The 13585-nt window shown below is 44.5% G+C and overlaps 1 protein-coding gene across 1 annotated transcript in view; it reads right to left on the reverse strand.

Annotated features, from left to right (window-relative positions):
* The window catches only part of P3H2 (prolyl 3-hydroxylase 2), a 154083-nt gene that overhangs the window by 34524 nt on the left and 105974 nt on the right, over nt 1-13585 (reverse strand). Inside the window, exon 2 of the mRNA XM_027848768.1 lies at nt 51-194. Coding sequence (XP_027704569.1) covers nt 51-194 — 144 coding nt within the window. The remainder of the gene's footprint in view (nt 1-50; nt 195-13585) is intronic.

Consider the following 13585-nt stretch of genomic DNA (forward strand, 5'->3'; position numbering starts at 1 on the left):
CTCTCTCTCTCTCTCTCTCTCTCTCTCTCTCTCTCTCCCCTTCCACTCACCAGATGGAGTTGGGCTTCTCGATCGACCAGCTTGGCTCCTGTCACTGTTTCAGTATTCTCATCATGAGAAGGCACTGCCATGTGTTCAGGGTTGGCCATTAGGAAAGTATAGGCAGCTTCGGCAGCTTTTTCCATCTGATTTGTCTAGAAGAAAGCATGAATGGAAAGTAGATCAATATTTGAAATCAAGTGTCCTGAAACTTGTAGCAAGGGGCTGAGCAGCCCAGAGCAAACCCTTCAAACGAGCTGAGTCAGCATTTGCAAGGGTCAGAATTCAGAGGGATAATTCAAACAAGAGCAGCCGTAAGAACATCTTTCCATTCTGGGATCTAGAAACCTGGATAAAGGAACTTGATCCTAAGTTTCCTTCTCTTGACCTGTCTTTTTCAAGTCTGTCTGTGTTTCTGGGAAACAGAATTCATATGCTTCATACTCTTCCCTTAATCACTGCCTGGTGCTGCAAGGGCTTCTCCAACTAGAAGACAACTTTGGGGCCTTTTCCTTTACCTTTTATCCTGAAAACAGGAGTGGGACCAACCTCCAGGTGCCCAAAGCATGTGTATGAGGATTGAAATGGAGGATCCTGAACTTGGAGAGACTTCTGCATAACTTTGCCTCACTTAAATCCAATTCATGCAAGAGTGAAGCCATTACCCCTGATGTCATTGGTCCTTCTTCAAAAATGGAGGACATACAACAAATAACACAGGTCAAATGTTCTTGGTTTTGAACTTTATAGGGTAAAAATGAAATAATGGCCCATTCTTTAAAAAAATGTACTTAGGAATCCCATTGTGTATTACATCCCTATCTGTAAGCTCAGGGCAATCAACTTGGCTAACCATTCCAATGGTTGCCTCACCTGATTCCTCTGAACCCTTTAAAGTCCAGTTGAAAGGCCATCCCTTCCAGGAAACCTTCTCTGATCCTTTCCTGATGATAATGTCTTTCTCTTTTGGACCTCAATGAGCTTACGTTCTACTGTGGGGTACAAGGTAGGCTGAGCAGCACATATCAAAAAGTTAATTTAAGGAGAGAGATAGTAACAGAAACAGGGAATATACTGAGAAAGGCTTCACAGAGCAGCTGAAACCTGAGCTGAGCCTAGTAGGAAGATATAAATTACAAGAGGTGAGACTCGGCTGGTGGCCACATGAGTGGAGAGAAGGGCACAAATGCCAGAGGAGTGGTGATAGTGGTGACAGGACTTAGAAAAAGCAGGCATAGGGAGCTCCTATTCAAACGGGCATGACAACAAGTAAAGAAATAGAAATAGAAAATATATGTAGAGGCAATGGAAGGTCATCTTGGGACAAGCCTTTGGCAGCTACAAATGGGACAAGCCTTTGGCAGCTACAAATGGGAGGTTCTGGAGTGTAGGGACTAGAGGAAAGACGGAGTCAGGTGCCCAGTTTGGGGAAATCACTTTGGCAGCCAAGTGGCGGATGGATTGGAGTGGGGAGAGATTTACATGGGGAGATGAGGTAGAAGGCTTTGCACTAGACCAGGTGAGAGGCGATGGCATCCTACCCCTGTATGAATGGAAACCAGGGCACACAGGGCATGGCAGAGAAGGAAATGAGCACTCACAAAGTGCCTACTGTGTGCAGGGCATTGTGCGAAGCCCTTTTTACAGACAGGATTTCATGTGATCTTCACAACAACCCTGCGAGGCAGATGCTACTTTTCTTAATTATGTTACTATTACATATTGTATATTGCATAATATTACTATTGTATTGTTATTTATATCATATTATTCTTGCTTATAGTTGAGGAAACTGAGGCAGACAGAGTTTAAGTGACGTGCCTGTGGATGAACAGCTAGTCACACAGAGGAAGGGAGAAATGGGGAGATTGGGCAGCAGAATTTGATCTGGGGTTGAGTAAAGAGGCACTGAGGTTTCCAGGCTGGGTGACTAGGAGGATGGGAGTGCCCCCAGCAGTCACAGAGAAGTTCAGAAGGAGGAATCTCAGGGTACAAAGGGATGAGCTCCAGTCTTCACCATGTCGTGGCTCAGATGCCACGGGCATCTCTTGAGCAGAGCAGCATATGACGCGTAGCTAAGTGGGCCTTCACATTCTCAAGGAATGTGGTCTAGAGACCTGGAAAGCAGTGGAATTCATGAGCATAGCACAGTAAGTTGGGGAAAGGAGAAAAACCCTCCAGTAGGCACCTTGGAATAACAAGGACAGGACCTGATGAGGGCCTGTAGATTGGTGGCATGGGTTGGCACAGCAACAAGTAAATATTTAAAAGAGTGAACTTTGTCATGGTCACACACAAACACTCAAATACTTAACAAAAAATGTCTAGCCTAGGAGTTATTAACTTGGGGGGGGTGTCCTATGAAATTAAAAAAATGGCAACAAATATAATTGGTTTCTTTTGAACTCCTATACATTTTATCTTCTGCATCTAAATTCATTAGTCTGAGAAGGAGTTTATAGGCTTCTCTGAACTGCCAAAGGGGCCTAGGACCCTGGTTTAGCCAGACAACAAGCACACACAAGGACCTGGAAAGCCTGCTCACATCCACTGGGCGCTCTGCATTTGGATGCCAGATAGATGTCATTCTGCTCCTCTTAGCCACCCTCAGCTCCAGGGGAAAAGCTGCCTAGCTCTCCAAATGGGCCACTGAACTGCCATGGGACAGGATTCCTACTTTGGAATTCCTTGAACAACTTTATTTTTCAATGCCCAAGTCTTCAAGCAGATGGTCACTTCTCCTCAAACCTTGATAAAAGTAAATTCTGGGGCTTGTGGTGAGGTCGAGGAAATTCCTTCTCCACAGGCTGGTTCTTTAGGCTGTGAACTCCCTCAGGAAACCCAAATCAGCTGCCAGGCCTGTTAAACTGGTCACGCTTTCCCCAGGAGTTCTTTACTCTTATGTTCATGTTTGAAATAATTCTCTATACCAGAGTGTCAGGAAAGAGCTCAGAGAACATGCTCATTAAATGCACACACACACACATGCTTTTAGTAGCGGGCAGCTCTGTTCCACACTTGCTAAGAAATAGGTTTCAGCTGTGGCCATGAGAGCTGGCACTATACACAGAAACCCTACAAACAAAAGAAAATAGTTACCAGTTAATATCTCCAAAGCAGATTTTTTTTTGGTTGTTGTTGTTTTTGCTAAGCAATGAGGTTAAGTGACTTACCCAGGGTCACACAGCTAGTAAGTGTCAAGTGTCTGAGGTCGGATTTAAACTCAGGTCCTACTGACTCCAGGGCTGGTGCTCTATCTACTGTGCCACCTAGCGGCCCCTAGATTTTTGTTGTTGTTACACTTTTTGGGACTTTGGGGTTTTCTTGGCAAAGATACTAGAGTGCTTTGCCATTCCTGCTCTAGTACGTTTTACTGGTGAGGAAACTGAGGCAAACAGGGTGAAGCGACTTGTCCAGGGTCAAACAGCTAGTAAGTGTCTGAGGTCAGATTTGAACTCAGGTCTTCCTCACCCCAGGTGATGAAGTACAGTGTGGAGTAGAACCGCCCTCCTCCCCTGGGAGGGCATTTCGTCACCAGGTCTTGGGACGTTTCATCTCTAACTACGGTGTCTTTCCGGAAAAGCCTGGAGAGATGGGGCATCACATTCATTTCACTGAAAGTGAAATGAATGCTAACAGAATCCCACACCAAAGGCAGCCAGGGAGTCCTTTCTTGCCTGGCTCTCCTTCAGCACACACCAGATTTCAGGAGCTCCAAACAATGGTCATTGGGGTCCAGTCCCAGCTCCACTCCCTTCATCTTGTCCCTGTGTCCCTGTGTGGTCTCCCTGAGGCTCAAGTGTTGGTCCTGCCACAGGGCTGACCCTTCTCTGAGAATCGGATCACGTGTCTCAGTGGGGATGACCTCTGACAGCATCGTCTACTATAGCTTCATTTTAGAGAAAAAGGAAACTGAGGCCAAAGTGGGGCGGGTGGGAGAGAGGCAAGAGAGGCAGAGAGAGAAAGAAGGTGGGGAGACAGAGACAGACAGAGACGAGGAGACACAGAGAGAAAGCGCCTTGCTTGGGCTTGTGTGCTTGGTGAGCAGCTGAATCACGACTTGACCCGGGTCTCCTGACACTGTCTCCAGGGTTCTGTACTCTCACCTGGGCTGCCTGCGAATGACTCAGAGGGTTTCCTGTTTTAGCCATTTCTTTTAAACCTGGTTCAAAAGTTTGGTGGCACCCTCAGTAAACAGCCCAGCGCCGTCGGTGAACAGCGTTTCCTACGGTGGCAGGAACGGAAAGGGATGGGGAGCGACAGAGTCTCCTTCTCTGCCCTCACACTCTCAGCTGTCGCTGCTCCTCAGGTCAGGAAAAAATAAAAAGCATAGATTTCAAACTGAAAGGAACTTATGGGGTCATCTAGTCCAACCACCTCCATTTTACAGATGAAGAAACTGAGACACAGACAAAGGGATTCTCCTGAGGTCAGACAAGTATTCCGTGGCTGAACCTGTATTTAAATCTAGGGCTTGTAATTCAAATAGGACAGCTAGGTGGTTCAGTGGATAGAACACTGGCCTAGAATCAAGAAGACCTGAGTTCATATATGGCCTCAGACTCTTACTAGCTGTGTGACCCTGGGTAAGTCACTTAGCCCTATTTGCCTCAGTTTCTTTATCTGTCAAATGAGCTGGAAAAGGAAATGGCAAAACACTCCAGTCTCTGTGCTAAGAAAACCCCAAATGGGGTCATGAAGAGTCAGATACGAATGAAAAACAACAATTTAGAACTCAAAACCCCAAGATTATTGAGTCAACAGGCCCCATATTTTCCCAAAGAACCACATAGATCTATATATTTCAAATATTTTGAGTATAAAGCGGAAGACAAGCTACAACTATGTGCTCCCCCACAGTGCCTACAAAATGTGTAGGAGCCACTAATGTGGGAGAAACCTCAGAGGTCCATTTTATAGAAGGAAATGAGGCCCAGAAGGGGGAATGACTGGTCTAAGGTCACACAGATCCGAGATTCGAACTGACATCCTCTGACACTAGGTTTTGTTTTTTTTTTTGATAGCCAAGAACAAGCGTTCTTAAGCTTTTTGGTGTCATGGACCCTTTGGCAGGCTAGGGAAGCATTTGCTCCTTCTCAGAGAAATGTTCTCAAGTGCATCATGCCTTTCAAAGGAAACCAATTATATTGAAATACAATTATCAGAATATTATTTTTAAAAATTTACGCATCCCAGGTTATAGCTGTGCCATAGAAGGTCATTCAACATCCTGCATGAGAACCCTTATTTCCACCTTTTGGTAGACTTGTAGACTTCATAGACTTCTCTCTTTCATAGATGTCACTACCCCCTCGACTGTAAAAAGAAATTAATTTTGCCTCTTTATCCACCACCACGTCTTGTGCTACTTGTTCCTGATCCCATCAGGCCAACTGAATTCAGTTCCACCCAATGATCACTTAGGAAATTCAGCCCCCAAGTCATGGAGCCCGGAGTCCTCCTTTTCACACATCCCGGCTGGAAGACCCATCACTTCCCTCCACAGTGGCCCCCAGAGTTCTCTTGGGTGATCAATTGAAGAATAATTGCTTGTCTACACTAGTTGAGGGCGTTTCCCTCCTCCTCAAATTTCCCACATCTATGAAATCACAAATCCTAAACCCCCCTTCCCTCAAAAACTCTGTCAGATTTTGGTGATACAATTTTTTAAAACGGAATCCATCTCTGACCCCAGGGAGTTACATGGTACTAGAAGATATGGCATGCATGTAAATTGCATATACTAAGCCAAGGAAAAGACATTTCTGAGGGTTAGGGAAGCCCTGAGAGGTGGTGGGGATCAATAAAGTCTTAGTGTGGGAGGTGGCTCCTAAGCTAAGCAATGAAGGAAGCCAGGGAGCCAAGGAGACTAGTGATGGAGGTGGGGGCCTTCCATTTGGAAGCATTATGTTCTCCACCAGGGGCTAGCATCTCATTTTTAAGTGATGGAAAAGTTGAGGGTTTTTGTCTCCTCCTACTCTTTTGTTCTGAATTCAGTGAAACATGGGGGTAGCTCTGAAGGAAGTCTGCCCCTTCCCCTTAGTAGAATTTCTTAGCACCAGCTCAGTTTAGACCAGCTCTGATTTGGGGGAGGGGGCAGAGCAGGGGTGGGCAGATCTCCTGGGCAGCAGTTTATATAATGGCAAATGCTGAATGCGACCCTAGGTTAAAATCCTTACAGCTTATGTTTGTGGAATTGTATTTTTCTGCGAGTGACCACAGAAACTTTCAGACAGCTCTGCACTCTTGAGCTAAGGATTGCTTTGTTATTTTAAACTCAGATTTCTCCAGCACTTATCTAATTCTCCAGAAATGTGCCTAAAGAGCGCCCCATTCATCATCTGTGCCCTGCTTCTTAGCATTATTTAGTAAAACCAAAGAAAAAATTAAATAGGATATTAAAAAGAACCTTTGAAAGGAGGGTCACTAGACTCTGGAATGAGCTTTCCAAAGAAAGGGTTAATGTTGTCACCTGAACTCCTTAACTGGACAAAAGCAAGCATGGAAAATCATCTTGTACTGGCCAACACCAGACAATCTCGTGGGGTTCTTCCAATCCAGCCCATAGTAATCTTGTTTCAGCAAGCTCCTTGCCAATTCCAAAGTAATGAACATTTACACAAAAGTGTGGGTCAGTGAATCAGAATTTTAGGACCACAAGAGACTTCTGAGGACGTATACTCCAAACTTCCTACGTTTAATGATAAAGAAACTGAGGATTCCCTCATATGCCCCATGGGAAACTTGAGAAACATGTGACTCGTAAAGGTGCTGGGCACTGAGAAGCAGCACGTCCATGCCAAGGCCCAAATGTATCTTTGAGTTCATCTTATTCCGCCAATGTGGTTAACAGAAAGTGCTTATAGTATTTTACATTGCCAATGAGTGATTGCGAAGGAGGGCTATAAAGAAAGATGGGCTGGCTGAATGAGAAGAGTGAAAAAGTATAGATCAACAGCATGCCCTCTATGGGGATAAATGATGATGGCTATGATGTTGACACAGAGTTTGAAGGGGAGAGAGAGAGAAAGGCAGAGAAACAGAGACAGGGAGAGAGACAGAGACAGAGAGACAGAGACAGAGACACACATACACAGAGACGGAGAATGAGTGTGGGGAATGAATTTACCTGATTATGAGCCAGGCACTGAACTCACACTATTGAGAGTACTCAAGGAAGGTTCTTAGCACATTGAATGTGCTAGATGGTCTAGACCCTTTACTACGAACGCACAGGGACTGTGGGTAAGAGGCACAGATGGGTCGTGATCTACACTGTTAAAGGGAATTTCCAAATTGATGAGATCACAGATGCATAAAGACTTATCCCCCTCCTCTCCCTTTCCATTTCCCCAGAAGTGCATTAGAGAAAGTGTTGTTCACAAAACATAGACAATAATAAAATTTCTAAAGAGAAATATCTCCCAAAGAATAACTGGCAGACACAACGTCCCCCCCTCCCCCGACACACACACACACACACACACACACACACACACACACACACACACAGACGCACAAGATTCTATGGCGCATCTCAGGTGCAAATCACAAGCCTGAAATGCTTTTCCAGCTGACCTCTGCCTCTCAGATTGTTTACCTTCCTTCAAGGCTCAGCGAAAATGTCACTTTCTAGGACATTACTTAATTCCCCGGTCTTATACCCTCCATCTGTGCTCTGCCAATCACTCTACTTTTTTTTGTGTGCATCCTACAAGTGAGCAGGTGGTATTGTTGCGTCTCTCTCCCCTTCCCCAGGAGAACGCAGGCTCCTGGAGGGGGAGGACTGTCTCATCTTTGTATTTCTATCCTGACTGACTAGCACAACATCTGGCATGTAACAGTTGCTTCAAAAGGGCTCTTTGATTGCTTTCCTCTGGGAAAAACTTGGATTGGGAGAATGTGCCTGTGAAAGCCATTTCATTGGCCGCCGCTGTCCCTGCACTCCCCTCCAGTGTCTGGTGGTTTACTGTCTGCCCACAAGTGGCTTCTTGCCCTGAGACTTTTCTCCAAATCACAATCTGATGCTTCCAGCTGATTACGGTATACCAATGGGAAGCCACTGCCTTCTGACCAACTTAGCCTGGCAGGCTTTATGAAGGAATAGAGCCCAAGAACTCGAGCTTTGAGAGAAAAGTTCCCATTAGATGAAAAGCAAAGCCTACCCTAATGAGGAGGGGGAGGGAAAGCTGGTAATTTGTGAAGTGCCTTATCAGAAGCTTGGAGTCTGACATTTTAGAAGTCCAATTAGAAAATACTTAATTTTTTAAAAAGGTTTTATAATTTTGAGAGTGTATCCTTAAAGTAGTAGCTAAAAAAATAGGCAGGCTTCATTGGACCAAATCCTTCGGCTCTGTCTTGGTCCTAGCAAGGCATCAGCCAAGAAATGGATTCCCACTGAACAGCCAGCAGATCATGCTATCTTTTATACTGACATTCATAAATGTCAAACCACACATGCTTCTGATTAAAGTGCATGTGGATGGGTGGGTCATGGGTTCATAATGTTTTTTTTAATTTGACCAAAGAGATTTGTATTAAATTTTTAGAACTGATTTGGATAGAACATCAGGATAAGAACTCCTCATTCACACACAAGATGTCCCACAGGTCTCTTCCAAGAAGGAAAGGCTGACCTTAGGTCCCTCAGTCATCGGGGTGGACGATGGTGGCCATTAGACTACCTCTCATAGACTTCTAGCTACTGTTTTGGAAACAAAGGACCTCTTTATCCTTTAGCATTTCCTCACTACTGGTAAGGTAAGTATCGCTTCTTAAAGACCACAGTTACAGTGTATCTTGAAACAGATGATTACTTTTTAATATTTTAAGTCATTTCCAAGGGATCTGATGACGACGCTTACGTTCCAAGCAGGTCAATGAAAAAATAAAGGACCCATATACTTTAAAATGTTTCTAGCAGCCCTTTTCATAGTAGCAGAGAACTAAAATCAGAGTCAGTGCCATGGATTGGGGAATGGCTGGACGAATTGTGGTGAATGATATGAAGAGCACGGAGAAGCATGGGATGATTTATAGGAGATGATGCAAAGAACAGTAAGTAGAACCAGAAGGTCAATTAAGTCAACAATGGCTTTCGGGGAATGATAATGCCCACGGTCATCCCCAAAGAAGAGCTACGAGGAGGTACCTCTACCACCACCCTTAACATACAAGTCACTTCCCCTCCCCTGGTCTCAGTTCCCTTATTTGTAAAGTGAGGAGGATGGACTCAGCGGCATCTCAGGCCCCTCCTAGCTCTGTGTCTATGACCCTCTGGTTGGCAGAGATGGGGGACTGCAGGTGTGGAAGCCAGAATGCAGTGACAGGTTCTTCTGCTATACTGGTTAGTTTTATAGGCTGTTCACCCCACCCCCAACAGACCCACCTTTTAAAAATGATTCTTTATTTTAGTGGATTGATTTCTAAGAGATGGAGGGGAAATGATGTTCTGAGAAATGAACATGATATAAATACAAAAAAATACCGATAAAATTATTTTTAAAGGGGGCTCTTGGTTGCTTCAGTCCCTATGGGATTTTTTCTCAAAAAAAATGAATCATTTAATTTTTCACCAAGTAATTCCAATTGTATACAACTCAATGCACGGACCTTTTTACATTGCCTTGATATTAATTTGTAAAAATCCATCCAGTTTCTTTCTCTGTGCACCTTCAATGTCTACTACAAAGAAAGTAAGCTTCTGGAGGGCAAGGGCTCATTTCTATTTTTAATTATCATTTCCCCACATAGTGCCTTACACATAGTAGGGACTTAAATGGTTGTTGAATCAAATTGGATTAAATTCTGCAGGTGAATTAACCTTTTTTTTTTCATAGTAGATATGGGCAAGGCTGTGAAGCTGGGCCAAACTTGTCCCTGGTTCTCCCGCATTCCCTTCCATCCCCTCCTTCCTTCTGATACCCACCTTGTGTCCCTAGGGCAGAAGGGCAGTTAGATATCAACCAATCCCTGCCAAGGCTTTAAGACCTGGTGATGACCTGAGATGGTCCTTACTAGAAGTATTTGCCTTTTCGTACGGGATTCATCCAGAACAATGAATTCGCAACAAGTATTTCAGATACTGTGACAGGCAGGTTGAAGGATTTCTAGTCAGAAGACACCCCCTAGCACTTTCTAAATCCTGTTTGTAGTAGCAATTCTGATCAGGGCTGCCAGAGATTTCTACCTTCTGAACAAGCTGGAGAAAGCCTCCAGCAGGAAAGGGAATGAGCATGTATGTTGGCTTCTGTGACAAGGCAAGGATTGACCTCATGAAGTGAAAACGTGTTTTGGGGAGCTGAGTCATCTTTAATGTGTGGCCTGGTCCGATAACCCACAGCCTGTTGGGTTAACCACCCACCACATTCAGCATCTGTCTGGTTTTCATTAACAGCACAGAGATGGAGGCTAGATCGCCCCAATGACCAATCAGTTAATCGCTCCCCTGCCATGACTTCACTGGAACCACCAGCCAACTAAAAGACAGTCCCCTCCCCAGCCAAGCCTTTGTAGCCCCCATCTATTCCACCCCTGTCAAACTCTACAGTGACAGTCCATTATAGCCCTAGAATTAGATTCCATATACCCTCTGGGAATCAGCTGCGGAGTAGCTTAACTGAGCCCTAGGTAAGGTTTGACTCAACATCTGACCATCCTAGGGGGTTCCCAAAATCCCTTAAATCTATGTATGCAATATTCCTCTATCAACCAGGCAAGCAGGAACCACAAGGGCATGTATGGGAGGAAGCAGTCACCAAAAAGACTGAGAGAGAGCACTGGATTGGGAGACCGAGTGGGTTTCTTCCATTGGCACGTTGCTTTCTAGAATGGGTTTCTAACTCAGTTATATAAATCGTGGGGGGAAGCTAAAAATCCCATGCACTGAATGTGTTACTGTTATCCAGTCATTTCAGTTGTGTCTGATTCTTTGTGATCACATTCGGGATTTTCTTGGCAAAGATACTGCAGTGGTTCACCATTACCTTCTCCAGCTCGTTTTACAAATGAGAAAACTGAGGCAAACAAGGTTAAGTGACTTGCCCAGGGTCACACAGCTAGTAATGTCTGAGGCCAGATTTGAACTCAGATCTTCCTAACTTTAGGCCCAGAGCTCTATTCACTGCTCCATCTAACTGACCCTTGAAAAGTGTAAGAAGGACAAAGAATTCTTTGTGAATGTTTTCTGGAATAGCCTGCCACCATTGAGAGTTGACAGTTGGTCAGATGTCCATTGATCAGCTGGACATACAGACTTCCTGTCACAGTGCTCCTTAAGGCTTCATTAGGTTTCCATTCCATGTTTAGGAAACCCACTCAGATCAGGGCTTGTCAATAAATACATAAATTGAAAGCTTGTGGACATGTGCCTTTAAGGCAGAAGTATGCCGCTCTTGCCTGGAAATGTAAACTCTGTCTTGCTTAAGCAGGGTCAGGCAGATTAATGAGGAAGGTCTCCCAACATTTATTTCAGCTCAACAGCAGCTGAATAAGAAGGCCAACTAGTAGCTGTCCATCAAAAGACATTCCCTCCATGAGTCGTGCCTGGAAGGAGCGTGATGGAAAAAAGAAGCTATGATCAGTTTGGGAAGTGCACTTGTTAGGCGGATGGATCAAGGAATCCTTCATTGAGCACCTCTTGTATGCCAGGAGTGGTGGTGAGCACGAAGGATACAAAGACAAATGGGAAATATCCTCTGTCCTCAAGAAGCTTACACTCTAAAGGGGGAGATTTGAGTAGAGGGGTGACCACAAATGGTGTAGAACATAGGCAGTCATCCCCGGCACTGCACAATCTGCTTTAGAAGCATATCAGAGCTTACTGACAGAAAACCATCACTGATACGAGCAGCTCTGGACTGTGTCAGGAAAGAACTATCCCCAAGGACGCCAAGCAGAGAAACACCCCCAAGAAGGGCACCATGATATTAGTCACAGCTTTCTATGTGAGAGCAGAAAGAGCCCAGAAGCAAAGTGGATGCCACTAATCTGGGGGACTGCTGGACAAACTGTGGCACACACCAAAGAAATGAAATCCTAGTGCACAGCAAAAAAAAAAAAAACAAAACAAAACAATAACAACAACAAAAATGGATATGAAGAATTCAGTCAAGGAATTAACAATCACTTATTAAGCACCTACTACGTGTCAGGTACTGTGCTAGGTGCTGAGAACACAAACGCAGAGAATGAAACAGTCCCTACTTCAGAGAAAAAAGACATAAACAATGACTAAAAGAATGTAAACAAAAGGGGATATACAAACACAAATAAAAACCAGGCCTCCTGGGTCTGCAGAGAGAAGCACTTTGAGGTATGGGGGCTGAGGGGCATTTTTAACAAAATCTTGCTCGTGAGAAGTAGAATAAAAGACATTACACAGACGATCAAAGAAGGTGGATCACTTCTGGGTGAGAATGAGAGATAATAATTGGGCTGCCTGTTCACCTTGGTCCCTGTGTGATGTTAAGAGGCCTTGAGTAAGTCCTCCAATGTGTTAGGCAAATCACCTCTGGAGGTTAGATGGGAGGACATGGAAAGGCATGGATGGTTTGCCATCTCCACTCGTCAACAGACTGCCTTCACCAATGAGATCTTGAATCCATCAGGGTTTAGAAGTGTGATCTTGCCTGGTTCTCAAAGAAATTGATAGGATCAGGGCTTTGGCAGGGAGTAATGGTTAAGTAAGTATCACCCTGTCAAGAGCTCTTTAAAAAATTATGGTGTCTGGTTGAAAAGTATGTCATTTTCAGGATAATTGCCCTTCAACAGAGCACTTGGATGAAGACTAACTCATCATCCAGTGCAAAGACCATCTTTTAATCTAAACAAACCACTGATTTCACTGAGCTTCAAGAGGCAAAGTTGTTTTTATTGAAGGAAAAATACTGCCTTGAGCCACAAGAGAAGCCCATGCCTGGAATGCCAAGCCTCTGCTGTCAGCCGTTCAAGGGTGGGTTTATTTGTGGGAAGACAATTTGATCCCTACGGCTGCCATGTGGGATAGTGCAACACAAGATAGGAAATGAGGGGCAGAGAAACAGAAGAACAAAATCTGTTAATCCCCAAGAGCTAACTTACTTCCTGTGTAAAACATTCCCACTAGGATTTCTGACAGCCCTAACAGAAATGATTTGAGCAATCCAGACTTGGTCTGTGGCACTGTTTTGGGGATGGCTTTTCCAGGTGGGAGCTGCAAAGCATATTGGTGCTGTGCTACCAAGGGCTAAGGGCCTGAAAACCCTTCATGGAAGCAAATGAATTGTTTCTTAATGGCACCAATTAAGATTCAGTCAAATCATCACCTCATCATGTCGTCAGATAAAATATCATACTTAGGCAGGGGTGCATGGCAGGCGGGTGTTGAGGGAAGTGATGGGGGATGGAAAATGGATTTCACTCAATGTCTAACTGTTCTGATTTTTTAAGCAAAGAAAAAGGTCATTATTTTAACACTCCCAGGGAATCCAAGGGCCTCTAATATGGCGTGAGAAGAAAAGACACATGTGGCAATAGGTGGCACCCATTCATTCACTCAATTAAACTG

Source organism: Vombatus ursinus, unplaced genomic scaffold (genome assembly GCF_900497805.2).
Source record: "Vombatus ursinus unplaced genomic scaffold, bare-nosed wombat genome assembly UNPS02006874.1, whole genome shotgun sequence".
Classification (NCBI taxonomy): domain Eukaryota; kingdom Metazoa; phylum Chordata; class Mammalia; order Diprotodontia; family Vombatidae; genus Vombatus; species Vombatus ursinus.